The 14,413-nt window shown below is 38.9% G+C and overlaps 1 protein-coding gene and 2 long non-coding RNA genes across 5 annotated transcripts in view; 1 reads left to right on the forward strand and 2 right to left on the reverse strand.

The window, feature by feature from the left end:
* LOC144293223 (uncharacterized) overlaps positions 1-3,354 on the reverse strand; it is a 20,235-nt gene extending 16,881 nt beyond the window's left edge. Inside the window, exon 1 of the long non-coding RNA XR_013360643.1 lies at positions 2,825-3,354. This is a non-coding gene — a long non-coding RNA (uncharacterized LOC144293223). The remainder of the gene's footprint in view (positions 1-2,824) is intronic.
* Positions 1-14,413, forward strand: part of LOC144293230 (uncharacterized) — a 41,858-nt gene that overhangs the window by 2,279 nt on the left and 25,166 nt on the right. For both annotated transcript variants that reach the window (XR_013360645.1, XR_013360644.1), the window contains exon 2: positions 841-1,014. This is a non-coding gene — a long non-coding RNA (uncharacterized LOC144293230). The remainder of the gene's footprint in view (positions 1-840; positions 1,015-14,413) is intronic.
* Positions 5,284-14,413, reverse strand: part of RHOBTB3 (Rho related BTB domain containing 3) — a 54,531-nt gene continuing 45,401 nt past the window's right edge. Inside the window, exons 11-12 of one of the 2 annotated variants that reach the window (XM_077864242.1) lie at positions 13,606-13,702; positions 5,284-8,211 (exon numbers count right to left, since the gene is read on the reverse strand). In XM_077864242.1, coding sequence (XP_077720368.1) covers positions 8,096-8,211; positions 13,606-13,702 — 213 coding nt within the window. In that variant the 3' untranslated portion in view covers positions 5,284-8,095. The remainder of the gene's footprint in view (positions 8,212-13,605; positions 13,703-14,413) is intronic. The other variant, XM_077864249.1, reaches the window with a different exon arrangement.

Genomic DNA, 14,413 nt, shown 5'->3' on the forward strand with positions numbered 1-14,413 from the left:
TCCCGATTTACTTTATCCAAAGGATCTGCTTTATATTTGGATTCTTGCTAAGGAAATGCCTTCACTTTTGCTTCCCATCTATTCAAGAACATCATTCAAACCTCACCTGGGCACTGCTACATTCTAGTCTGCCTTCCTACTACCCGTTACCAGGGGTTCCATCTGTGGCCTCTCAGGCGTTCTGGTAGGTAACTCTACATCAAAATGTCCCAGTTTGCTCTGAGACAATTCATTCCTCAGAGGAAGTCAGTATAAACTTAGAAAACTGACTCTACTCTTCTTCCAACAAAGGGGACGTAAGACCCAAGAACAATGATGTGTCCAGTTACCATGGGGACCACGGGGAGAGAATTAGAGATTTCTAGGAAAATAAAAGTGGTCTGTGTAAATTTTATGAAAGCTGAAACTGAGGAAACTGTAGTTATTTTTCTCCAGCTTTAAACATATTAAGCAAAGGCCAAAAAGCAAGACTTCCAACCAGGAGGAAGGGCAAAGCATTCAGAGGAGTGAAGCAAGCCTGTGTAAAGGGAACAGGGGCTATTAGGAACTCCCTGACACCTGTGGGAAGCATTCCTGGGACCCACAAAACTGGTTTAACCATGCTTTGACCTTCTAGGACCTTCAGTTTAAAAAAAGATTATTTATGATTATGCTCCAGTGTTGCTTCCAATTCTTACAGCAACTTGATTTTTTTTTTTTTTTTTAAATCAGAGAATTAGGTAACAAAGAGGTAGACAATTTTCAGGAAAAAAAAATGTATACTGGGGGAACAGTAGCAAAATCTGTCATTGTAAACAAAAAAGATTTAGGGACTCACATTTCCTCTTTAAACCTTACAAGAGCACATACATAGGACTGGGCCTAAGGCCTTCTGGAAGTTGTTTTACTTTCATTCACGGAGAATTCGGAGCCCTGCATCACCTGCTTGGCAAGAGGGTCAAAGACGCAGCACACAGCATAAGCCCAGAGAAACCTTGAGTTTGAGAAGAGACTGAAGGTCAACGGTAATGTGAGGTGAGTCCGGTAGGAGGCTTAATGTGTGACCTTGAGTGTCTGACTCTCCCCCACTCACCACCCTCACCCCCACCAATAAAGAGGAATCATGCTGGGAAGCTGGGTTTTGCCTGGCTGCAGCACAGGCCGAGGTCTCGGGGGAAACTGTTGGCTTTCGCTTAAACTCTTTAAGAAGCAGAATCAGAAAAATGAGAGCAGCGTAACAGAGCTAGAAAAACTATCAAGGATGCAGAGGTGGGCCTTGGGTCTAGAGGTCAAAGTTCAAACTGATAGAGGACGGGGAGGGAGGAGGCCCTGGAGTAGGGCAGGTGCATGCTTCAGACCCAAGAGACATGGAAGTGTTGTCTATGCGGGTTCTGTGGACCAGTGGCATGGGCCTCACCTGGGAACTTGTTTCAGATGCTAATTCCCGGGCACTAGCCAAGACCCGCAAAGTCAGAACTTCTGGGCTGGGGCCCAGCATTCTGCTTCTTAAAAAGCCCTTCAGGTAATTCTGATGACGACTATAGTTTGAGAAGAGCTGGCTTAATAAATTACTGAGTTAAAGGTACTGAGACCCTACTTGCCCCCTTAAATGGTACTGAGGACAAAGGACGTCATTCACGTCGCCTCTGTGTGAAGGAAAAGGGTGTATTAGTTTCCTGTTGCTGCTGTAACAAATGATCACAACCGAGAGGCCTAGAGCAACACAAATCTGTTTTCTTATAGATCTGGAAGTCAGAAGTCGAAAATCGGTCTGCAGGGGCTAATGCTGTCAGCAGGGTTCCCTCTGAAGGCTCAGGGGAGAATCTGTTCCCTTGCCTTTTTCAGCTTCTGGGGACTCCCTTTCTTCCTTGGCTCATGAACCCCTGTCTCATTTTCAAACCCCTCCTCCCCACATTGCCTCCTCTACTCTTACTGCACTTCTTCCTTCTCCTAAGGGCACTTGGGGTTACGAGAGACCCATTTAGAACAATCTCAAAATCCTTAACTTAATCAAACCTGCAAAAATCCCTTTTGCCCTGAAAAGTAACATTCACAGGTTCTGGGGATTAGAATGTGGATATTTTTAAGGGGGGGGAGGGGCTATTGTTCTGTCTACCACAGGAGGAAAATGAAAATATGCATTTTCAGTGCTCATATTCATGTTAGTAAACACTGTAATGATGCCTAAGAAACAGATGCAAGTGATTACTATGGGGAATGTGGGAAATGGGGTGAAGGGAAACACATGAGAGCCAGGACTCCTTTCCCAAAGTATACTTTTTGTATTGTTTTGAGCTTTCAGCCTCACAAACATATTACCTATTAGAAAATGGTAACACTACAAAATAAAAAGAATGAGAAACCTTTTTAATATCTTTTGGCTGTCGAATTGCTCTGCTTGAACACAGCAGAGACTAAACCTCTGGCAACTTTGTGGAGTCAGAGAAGGTTTAAGTATTAAGAGAAAAACATTCCAGTAATGATGTAGCTGCTAGAGGAAGAAGGAATAAATTAAAGGACACTCATTCCTGTGAACAAAACAAGACGGGCACTAAGTCATACATGAGGAGCTGAGCTCAGCCTTCAAGAGCATTAAGCTCTGACAGTCCAGCAGGACAACTAAGAATTTGAGAACTAGCTTCGAGTGCCAAGGAAGTCGCTCAGGGCAGTTACAGGCTCATTTGCATGCAAACACTCTGTGTAACGCTGGGAGCTGCTTCCCCTTCCTTATTCACAGCAGAAACTTCTGTCCCCCCAGCTCATCTTTCTGCTGACCTTCCATGGCGACTCCCAGGCAGGTCACTTTGTACATGATCTGCACCCCCCTCGATGGTGCAGAACTTACCGCTCTTCCATTCTGTTCATTGAGTCCCCAGAGAACCAGCCATCATGGTCACTCCATGTCCCACGTGCCAGCTGACTCAGGCCACTCCTGACACAGGGCAAACAAAGCTTCAAGAGTGAGCACACTACTTCCTGGAATTAACAAGTTTTTGATTATTGGTCCAATGGAAGCAACCTGGCCTTTTCAGGGCCATTTATTACACAGGGTCTATGTCAGTCTCATACTTGTCGGAGGGTTACGGAGGGGTCATGAAGATAAATCAAGACACTGTCCCCCTGCCCTCAAGTTACAGCTGACTATTCACCACCCTCCATAAATACCTAAAATGCATTCAGTGCCATAAAAGGTATGAATAAGGAGCTAAGGAAAAACACCTGTAGAAGCAATTCATTCTTATTCACACACAGAAGCAATTCTTAACCTCGTAGAGAGCAAAAGAGATAGGATGTTTAAGTGGGGTTTTACAGGATATGCATGAGTTTGCAAATACCCAGGGAATGGCAACCCAACCCAAGCCATGGAAGAGTCCGTCTTCCACATGTCAAGGTTTTTTTTTTTTTTTTTTAAAGATTTATTTATTTATGATAGACAGAGAGAGAGAGAGAGAGAGAGGCAGAGACACAGGAGGAGGGAGAAGCAGGCTCCATGCCGGGAGCCTGACGCGGGACTCGATCTCGGGACTCCAGGATCACGCCCTGGGCCAAAGGCAGGCGCTAAACTGCTGAGCCACCCAGGGATCCCCATGTCAAGGCTTTTAAAACAGTCGAGGCTAGTTATGAAAGCCTGCGATGACAGTGAGGGCTGTGGAGGTTCTTCTACAGGCATGGGGTTCCTCTAGAAGAGCGTATTGCCAGGGCAGATTTGTGTTTGCAACATAATTCCAGGGGAACAGTGGAGGCATTTATGAGTTTAGCAGACTTTACTAGCAATTTGCTAACCTGGGGAGAGATTATAGTGCACAAACCATTTTCATGTTATGATCATCTTGTCTTTCTTCCTCTCCTATCTGGCCTCCTCAGGCCTGGCAAGTCCCACATTCTTCTTCTTCTTCTTCTTCTTTTTTTTTTTTTACTAAGATATAGCTGACATGTAACATTGTATTAGTCTCAGGTGTACAAATAACCATTCACTATCTGTATATACTGCAAAATGATCACCACAGTTAGTCTGTTGTGTTCAGATTCCACATATAAGTGAGATCACATGGTATTTGTGCTTCTCTGACTTATTTCTCTTAACGTAACCCCCCTCAAGGTTCATCCACGTTGTCACAAATGGAAAGATTTCATACTTTTTTAATATGTGAATAAATTCCATTGTACGTATACACCACACTTTCCTTATCCCTTCATCCCTGATGGACACTTAGGTTGTGTCCATGTCTTGGCTATTGTAAATAATGCTGCAATGAACATGGACGTGCAGAGATCGCCTCAAGTTAGTATTTTCATTTTTTTTTTTCAGATAAATACCCAAATGTAGAATTGCTAGATCATATGGTAGTTCTATTTTTAATTTTTTGAGGAACCTCTACACTGTTCTCCATAGTGGCTGCACCAATCTACATATCCACGAGCACTGTATGACAGTTCCCTTTTCCCCACATCCTACCCAACATGTTATCTCATCTTTTTTGATAATAGCCACTTTAACAGGTGTGAGGGGATACTTCCTTGTGGTTTTGATTTGGATTTCTCCACTGAACCATCTTTTCAGGTGCCTGTTGACCACCTCTGTCTTCTTCTTTTTAAAAATTTTTTTCTTTTAAATTTCTTTATTCATGAGAGATACAGAGAGAGGCAGGGACATAGGTAGAGGGAGAGAAACAGGCTCCCTGAGGGGACCCTGATGTGGAACTCATCCCAAGACCCAGGATCAAGGCAGAGGCTCAAGCTCAACCACTGAGCCACCCAGGTGCCCTTCTCTATGTCTTCTTTAGGAAAAAAATCTCTGTTAAGATTCTCTGCCCATGTTTCAATCACATTGTTTTATTTTGCTTTGTTACTTTTGAGATGTATGAATTCTTTATACTTTTTAGATATTAATTCTTATAAGATAAATGTTTGCAAGTATTTTCTTCCCTTCAGTAGCATGCCTTTTCATTGGGTTGGGAAATTCCAACTTCTTAACCCTTAATTATGCAGAGTGGCTTCTCTACTTCTCAAAAGTCTTGGCCCCAACCAATACTCAAGCCCATAGGGCTCACTTCCATGCTAAATAATTATCAATGCATTTTTCTGCATAAAGGCAATTATTTTGTTAAGAGAAATTCTGGTACAAGCTGCTATAGGCAATATAAATTTCTTTATCTTCTCACAGGCATCTACAACATCAGCAATATTCTATGGAGATTATCCAAGAAACATAATTATGCTTGAGAAACAGACAGTATTCCCAAATTTATTCCATCCAGCATTTCAACATCCGAGATTAAAGAACTGTAGGACACCATGTTAAACTTGTTTTAAAAAAAGGTTTATTTGTTACAAAATGTTAAATACTAAAACTAAAAACATATAAATTCAGGTCAGGCTATATTAAAATACACACATACCCTTCTTAGCAAAATTATTAAAGATTGAATTAAACAGAAGCATTAAATAAAATAAAGTACTCTTGAGGAAATTTTTTTTCCTAAGTAAGTACATCAGTGTAGTGTAGTTTTTAAAATTACAATTGAAAAGTTTAGCTGTCTTGGAAGTTAAATTTATCCAATTGTTCGGTTTTCTGCCACTGTCCAATAGGAGGCCACCATGCTGGCCTGGACGGGTGAATTTCAGTTATGTTACTGAAACTTCTATTTTATAAACCTACTCTTTTATAATAGGAACAGAGAGTAGTCAGAAGTATACAAAGGGTTATTTAAGGTGAAAACCTGGCCCAGAAAGAAGAGGCCTTAGTTCTATCACTCAGTATCTTCTCTAATTAAAATGATTGGTGAATATATTGAAGCAGAGATGAACACAAAGCGTACATTCATCTAGAAATACTCTTTCAATTAAAAACAAAACAAACTCAAAAGGAGCACTCATTTCTCCAAGATAGTTTATAAGTACTCTTAAATTTCTTGTTATTTTAAATTGAGTTAATTCAAAGGTACTGAAGAGTCTAGATTTAAAAACTAATTTGATTACTGTTCTGACTAGCTCTGAGGAGCCACGACATCAATGTGTTTGAGTCTCTCACACAGGTGGTAAAGAACTTTCATAATAAAATCGACAATCTCAACCAATACCTACAGAGCACCAGCTTCCAAACTCAACTTCCATCCAGGTCAAACAACTTAAAAAGTATCTATGGTCTATGTAAATGTTAAATAGTATTACCAAGAAAATACTTTATTTTGCTTTAAAACTTAATATTCTTTTCCATTTCCTACCTCAAAGGTTATTGATTTAGAATTTTAAGTGCTGTCATTCACACAGGGCAAAGACTATGCTTATGAAATAAGGTCATAAGGCTATCACTGTGGTTTAAAAGACTGTAAATGTGATGAATTTCTAGAAATCTACTATCGCATTTATTGTTTACAATGCTTATCCTTATCAAATGGGATTTGCCAAGAGTTGATTAACTCAAGTGATTAAAATACAAAAACATAAAATGCATTCCAGTAATCTTCACCAATACGATCTAATTAAAATCAGGTTTCTTGGAAGATATATATAGGGCATTTTTACTGTTCTACTCTGACAGTGTTGATAGCCATCCAAGGACTAACTGTATCGTATTATATCTAATACTATGGTATAAAACTGTTTCATCAAATGTTTGAATAGTTGGAAACACTCGGTGTCCTTAAAAGTCATTAGAAATGTAAAAAAAATACATCCCAATACTGAATTACAGATGAAAATGATGTTAATAACTAGTAATCTGGTTTTCCATCTCTCAGCTTGTGAGCTTCCAATGTAATTATTTCTGTTGATTGTGTAATACAAGGGAAACTATACTTCTATCCTAGTACCATTTTCTATGTACTGAGTCTTTGATTTATGACTTTTTAACTTACTGACTTATCTTGAAGGACAAGGTTCATGCTGCTCCTCATTAAATAATCTTGCAGTCCTCAGAAAGAATTCAAACAATTTGAGCTGCTGACCTCCTTAAGCTTAGAAGTACACAAAACCAAAAACTCTTAAGCCACTGATTGCAAGTTCTCTAGAAAGCATCTCTTCCTACGAGGACCTTTATAACTGTTTTAAATTCACACTGATCAGTTGCTTTTATCAACATCCCAGTCTGAGAAGGAGGAAGAATTCATTTGTTCAACTGTGACAGATCCAGAACCGTGAGTGTTTGAAAGCTGAGAAAACACAAAGCATGTCTCTCTGGCCCGCCGAGGTGGAGCAGAGGCCCTGGATGGTACAGACTTCCCCAAGGATGGGAAATCCTATATGAGCTCTTCCCTCCATGTCGGTGCCTCTTTTTTTGGTTTCAGAGAGAATGATGTTTGAGCAAGAAAATACAGTACATATCCTGCTAGGAGATACACATAATTTGGGGGGCCCAGTACAAAGCAAAAATGCAAGGCCTTTCTTTAAACATTATTAAGAATTTCAAAATGGCAACAGCAGAGCATCGAACCAAGCATGGGGCCCCAGTGTCACTAGAGGTTACATGGCCGTAAAGCCAGCCCTGTTTAGGTTCCCTGCCCATGGAAGAGACAGGTGGCTCAGCTAGGTTGTCCACATAAAAAACAAATTCTTTTCATGATGGTTCAAATACTGTCACTCATTTGAAACCACGTGGCATTTCACTTTCAAAATCACATGCAAATTTCTATTCCTAAAATATCAGATTGATCAGCTTTACTCTGGATTCTTCATTATTGAAATAGTCATACTGGGTCTTTAAAATGCCCCTTATTTTAATAGAGCAATTAATCAGACATGATGAAAAATTTAAATTAATCCTACATGATTTTTTTTAATTTAAATATTTCTTAACTGGGAGGGGTATCAATATCACTAAAGCAACAGGGCATCTTAAAAGGAAATACTAGCTGTAGGACAGCTTTATATACTAGGATGGTGAAGCCATAGTTTTAGCCTATGGTATATTTTGTTCCCTTTTAAGACCACAATAGTAATTTTTTTCAGAGAACTAACAAACACATTAAGCTGTATGCTAATTCTTTTAACGCCCACATTGCCTTCAGTCACATAATCTTGATGGAACACAGAGGTATCCCATTCTTCTCCTTCTTCATAATAATAATAATAATAATAATAATAATAATAATAAGCAAATGTATATAAAAGCTCTGGGTTACATTACTAAGCAACGACATTTCCGAGAGTGAATATACTTCCTGTATTCCGCAAGCTGCTTCAAGTACATATTCGATGGCCATCTGTGCTTTTCAACAAAGCTGCGTTCTTCCACTAAAATTTTTAGAAAAAGAATGTTAATTGCATATATTTTTATTTTGGATCAAGTTTAGATATTAACTATTGATTTCCTATTTAACGGATGAGCTCCGAGCTTGGCTACATATCCCCTACCTTTCCAAACTCAAGGTTTCCACAATTGTTTAACACAGCTTTGGTGAAATCAGTCATCAGGATTTATATTATTATGTGATTTGCAACAATATACATCTGATCCACTGCTTCATCAAGTAGTATTTATAGTCTTTTGTTTTTCCAAGAGAGATGTATTTTTCTTGGAGATGGCAACAGACTTGTTTTTCATTGTTTTCTTGGTAGCTGCCTCACCCTTCCAAACTTTTCGAGGCCCTCTCGATTCTGTTCTCAACCCAGCCAGTCACCAAACAAGCTCTGCACCCTCACCAGAGCCCTGCACTGCCCTGCTTTCTAGGCCTGCTTCGTGCTTCCAGCTCTTGGACTCCAGGCCCTTGACTCAGTTTATTTTCCATTTTTGGTGAAGCATAACCTTTATTAGTTCCCTGAAAAAGGGGTTACATATGAAATATTTTTGAGACCTTGCTTGTGGTGAAACATCTTTATCCTCTTCACACACAATTGGTAATTTGGTTTGGTACAGAATTCTAGGTGGACAACTTCCCTCAGAATGTTGACAACAGAATTCCACTGCATTCTAGTTTCTAAGGTCATTAAGTACTCGACTACCGTTCAGATTTATAGCTCTTGGCAAGTCATCTGTGTTCTTTTAAAACTTTTATGTTTTTCTATTTATAGCTGGTGTTCTTCCATGTTCTAGTGATGGGCTCTGTTCACTCATAAAGCTGAGCTTTTAGCAGATCCTTTCAATAGGAAGACTTGGGTCCTTCAGGACTATGATAATTTCTTGTATTATTTCTTTGATAATTTCCTCTCCACTATTTCATTCTGTATTAACTTCTTTTAATCAGATACTTCATCTCTTGGATTGAGCTCAAAGTTTTAAAAAAAGTTTCTCTCCTCTCTTTTTGTCCTACTTTTTGGGAGATGTCCTCATCTTTATCTTTCAACTCACATGTAGTTGTTTCAACTCTTATTTATTTAGATGCTTTTTTGTTTAGTTTTGTTTTTGGTATCATGTTTGTAATTTCCAAGAACAATTTCTTGTTTTTGTATTGTTAAACGATGATAAAGCATATATAACATAAAATTTACTATTTCAATGACTTTTACGTATATATGCAGTATTGTTATGTACATTCACATTGTTATGCAATCAATCTCCAGAGCTCTTTTCATCTTGCAAAACTAAAACTCTATACCCATTAAACAACACCCCATTTCCCCTTCTCCCCAGGCCTGGCAACCACCATTCTACTTTCTGTCTCTCTGAATATTGTTTCTTTATAAATAACATTCTATCCTGCTTTGTAGATTTGTGTCTCTTATTCTCTGAGGACATTAATTTTAGGATTTTTAAAGGCTGTTTTTCTATTCTTTGTTCCTCTAAATTCTTTCTCTTTTGTTTTTATTAATTTTCTTTTGGTTTTGGTATCTTTCATGTTAGATATTTCCTAAAATACCTAAAGATCCTCAGTTATATTCTTACATTTAAGAGTGAGCTGATTGGATAGACAGATGCCTGTTTGGATATCTTGTGGTCATGGGTAGAACTTACTCATTGGTAGAATAACAGAGCAGATACTTTTGGGTTCACTGACGGAAGTTACAAATGATTGCATCTATATATTTTTTCTCCAAGGCCAAACAAAGACACTTCAATTTCACCCAGTGCCAGCATTCTAGAACCTGGACACAGGAAGGAGGCTGGTGGCTTGATATACAATGTGTACTTTCACATGAGCCCTAGGTTCTCAATTCAGCTCCTTAACCCAATCTCAGCTATACCTGGAATTTGTGATTCTATAACTTTTTTGGTTTAATATCTCCAAGAATAAACCTCCCGTCTCCTAGGAAGATGAAAGAGAAGGAGCTGCCTGCCTGGGTGGGATGGAGTGCAGTAAAGCTTTTTCATAACTTTTTTAAAAAAGGTTTTAGGGTGCCTGGGTGGCTCAGTGGTTTTAGTGTCTGCCTCCGGCTTGGGATCTGATCCTGGATTCCAGGATCGAGTCCCGCATCGGGTTCCCTTCATGGAGCCTGCTTCTCCTTCTGCCTATGTCTCTCTCTCTCTCTCCATGTCTCTCATAAATTAAAAAAAAAATCAATAAAAAGGTCTTACTTATTTATATCTTTTAAAGAGGTAGCACACATGTGAGCTGGGCAAAGGGGGGAGGAAGAGAGAGAGAATCTCAAGCAGACCCCATGCTAAGAGAGCCCCACAACCCTAAGACCATGACACAAGCCAAAACCTAGAGTCAGACACTCAGCTGACTGAGCCACCCAGGTGCCCCCTTCTTCATAACCTTCAACTAATTCTACAGCTGTCGGCCCCAAGCCTCATTCTGCTTTCTGGAATACCTGGTCTCTCAGATTTCTAAGGCTTTTTGGTATTCTGCTGGGTGAATCAGCTTGCTTCTCATCAGTATTCCCTTCTGTGAGTACTTAAGTTTCCTTCTACTGAATCAGTTCCCACTTCTCCACCTACTTTGTGACCTCATATACTATGATTCAGATTAATGAGGTCATGATCCAGGCTACAAAAAGAAACCTGGACAAAAAGAAACTTCCTAGCAGCTCAGGGAAGTTAGATGTAGGTTTCACTAGTAAGAAAAGGTGACATAAGACTACTCCCTTGGTTGAGATTTAGAAAGAGAGAGAGAAAAATTACCACAGATAAGCTCTGGCAGCCAGTAAAAACCAAATCAGAACAAAAAAAATTCCATATTATATAATATGTTACATAATTTTGAGCTAAATTAAACTGTGAGAATAATGAATCCGTAAATGCTAAGGGTAACTTATATTCCTATGCATTGCTCTTTGTTTTTAAGAGTCCAACACATAAAATACATCCAATATTTAATGAACTATTTAACTGAGTTCTGATGTATCAATACCAGCATTAACATGACATCTTGTCTAGTCTCACTTTTCAATTGCTAACCACCTCTAAAGAAGAATTCTCAAGCAGGAGAAAACAGTTCACAGAATTCCAATAAAAACGTGATGATTTTTGAAACTGTAAATGGGATAGTATTTAAGGGAGCTATAAATTGTACCAAGAACCCTTCTAACTTCAAGTGACCATGTGAAGCAGTTCAAGTGTAAGACAACACAGAGGGGCAACTAGAACATTCTGGAGGAGACATGCTCCTTTAAATGCATAGCTAAGTTCCAGTTTGCTGCCATGTGGGAAGATGGGTCCAAGGTAATCAGATCTTCCAACTTTTCAAAAGAAGCCAGAAATTTGGATTTTTAAGATGTGACATGTTAATCTCTTTAAATGGTGACACTAAAAAAAGTAATATCATGTGGTCCAAATAAAACCCGTTGGCAGACTATAATCAGCTACTTTTGATCCACAGATTCCCAGTGTGCCACCTCTAAATTAGACTAATTCTCCCTTAACCACCAGGGGCTTTTTTCTCTGCCCCACAAGGACACATCACAGCAGGTCCTGAATATAAACAGGTACCACTGAATCAGAGCATTCATGATGCCTTTTTTAATTCCCATCAAAGGAACATAAGACAATCAAGGACACAGCCTCTTTTTCTTACCCTACCTTCCCGGATCACACCCTGGAGTGTGTGGTCCACACTATGCCAGGTGGTTATACCACCCTTTATAGTCAATTGTATAAATAATAAAATAAAACAAAAATTTATAACTCAAAGGATTTATAGGCTGTAAGAGTGTGGCATTCACCTACACAAGACAGTAAATGGAAAATAATCTTACTCTTCTCTTATGAATGAAGGGGACCTAAGGCAGCAAAACAAAGGTGGTTCTAAAAATCACAATGTTCACTCCTTTCATTGTGAATTGATTTCTTAAAGAATGCCCCTACTAGCAGCAATGTTTTCTCTCTAGGAATAGAACTTGTTTCTTTCTTACACAAAGTAGATGGTTAGTAAATATCTATATTCTGCTTTACTATGTTGCTCTATTGCACTAATAGTTACATTTTATATAAGAAGCCCCCCAATAGGCATATGATGTTTGTCAACTAACTGAATATATCTGCCAAAAATAGACTGTTTCCTGATTTCCTTAACTGTGCAAGAAGTTGAAAAAAGCCAGAGATTTTCAAACATTTTAGCAGCAGGTTATCTTTTATAAGTAAAATTTTATGCAGAATTCTAAGATATAAAAGTTAAAAGTGGAACTACCTTAGTTGAAGGGCCAGGGAGTCCAAGAATTACAAATTTCAAGTTCTCTGTTTCCTTCTCCCCTCTTCCCTCAGTCACTCCCCACTTGCTGCCCCGACCTCAAAGAGCCTGCAGGTATCTCCGAGGATACTTCCCTGTTTATAAAGTTTGAAACTACTTAACTGGGGATCCCTGGGTGGCTCAGCAGTTTGGCACCTGCCTTCAGCCCAGGGCCTGATCCTGGAGACCAGGGATTGAGTCCCACATCAGGCTTCCTGCATGGAGCCTGCTTCTCCCTCTGCCTGTGTCTCTGCCTCTCTCTCTCCTTGTGTCTCTCATGAATAAATGAATAAAATCTTAAAAAAAAAAAAAAAACTATTTAACTAGGCTATCTTTTTTGCCTTTTAACTTGATTATTTCTTGAGCCTATTCTAAGTAACATGAGCAAATCATCATGTCCAAAACTGACTGTCTCCTCTGATGACTATTCTGTTCTCATTTTCTTTTATCTCATGTAGCACAGTAAGATGAAGCTTGATTGGTTTTAATCTTTACAATTTACCTAAAAGATCACATGATGTATACTCTCTGGTCAGTAAGTTTTGCAACATTCTTTGATCAACATAAAAACTGTTGTTTCCAAATAATATGATGGATCCCTATACAGATATACTTAAATAAACATAGATAGCAGAACAATAGAACTACATATTATAAATAATAAATGATAGTTACAACTCCTTCATAAGAAAAAAGTTTTAAATCTGTACTGTTTAAATTTTGCTTCTGACTCTCGTGGTTAAAGCCAAGATATCACTTATCACAATGAAGTGCCACCTGAGGCCACCTTATCTGTCTACTTCAGGAAAAAGGTACACTTAAAAATGGATGTGAGCTATGAAACAATCATTAGGAAGCTTCTTGTGTAACACAAGTCAAACTACTTTTATAACCAGATGACTGTAAGTTAACATATCCTCAATTACCACACTGTGTACTTAAGAGGAATGTATTACACTGACTTTTTTCTTTGACCTTTTTTTTTAAACAATTACTATTCCTACAAGCTATGTCTCAAACCTAAGAACAAAGGACAAAGTTTTTTGTTTTTGTTTTTTTTCAAAATAGTAAATTGGCAATCTACCTGAAAGATCCTGAAATTCAGGCTTTTGGCTGAAGATGAGGTAGTTAGTGGCAATGAAATGAAGTAGCCAGGTTGAAAGGCAATCAGAGTGGTGAAACTGCAAGAAAAATGGAAACAATGTTGTACATAATAACCATCGAGGTGATGAACAGGTGGAGAGAATGGTCTGTGAGAAGTAGTGGAGAGCCCGCCTCCATGCTGCCTGTGTCCATACACGATGCAGCCTCCTGCCTACTCTGAGAGCAAAAAGTAAGAGGGAGAATTATTTACATGTAATAATCAAATTACATCAGTGAAGAAACCAAATCAAATGAATATCAAGCCACTGGTGCTGGAGCAGCTAAATGTCTTGAAGCAGAGGCACGCTGGATCAGTGGTTAACAGAGACTATTTGAGGTTCTTAAGCATTTCATTTAAGCTTTTAATCTAAGGTCATGGCCTTCACTAATTGCACTTATATCTGTGCAGCAGAAATAAGATTATGGTTAGCAAAGGTACATGGTTGGCTGTTATCTAAACAAGTTTACCTGAGGAGCAAGCCAAAAAATATTTTGTGGAGGAAATGTCATCAACCTAAGGGTATGGATTTCAGTGTGGACACAGCTTTATGAGAAGGTTATGTTTGAAGAGTTGCTTCTAACTAGGATGTCCTATAACTGTGAGCTGGATTTCCAGCACATTTCTCATTCTGGATTTCAACACCTAATGGAAGGGAAACTCAGGGCAACACGGCCATGACATCATCACCTTGGTGCCAGTCCAGTGATACTCACTGATCCATTTAACCACTCAATTCAGATTACAGTAA

This window comes from Canis aureus, chromosome 2, assembly GCF_053574225.1.
Source record: "Canis aureus isolate CA01 chromosome 2, VMU_Caureus_v.1.0, whole genome shotgun sequence".
Lineage (NCBI taxonomy): Eukaryota > Metazoa > Chordata > Mammalia > Carnivora > Canidae > Canis > Canis aureus.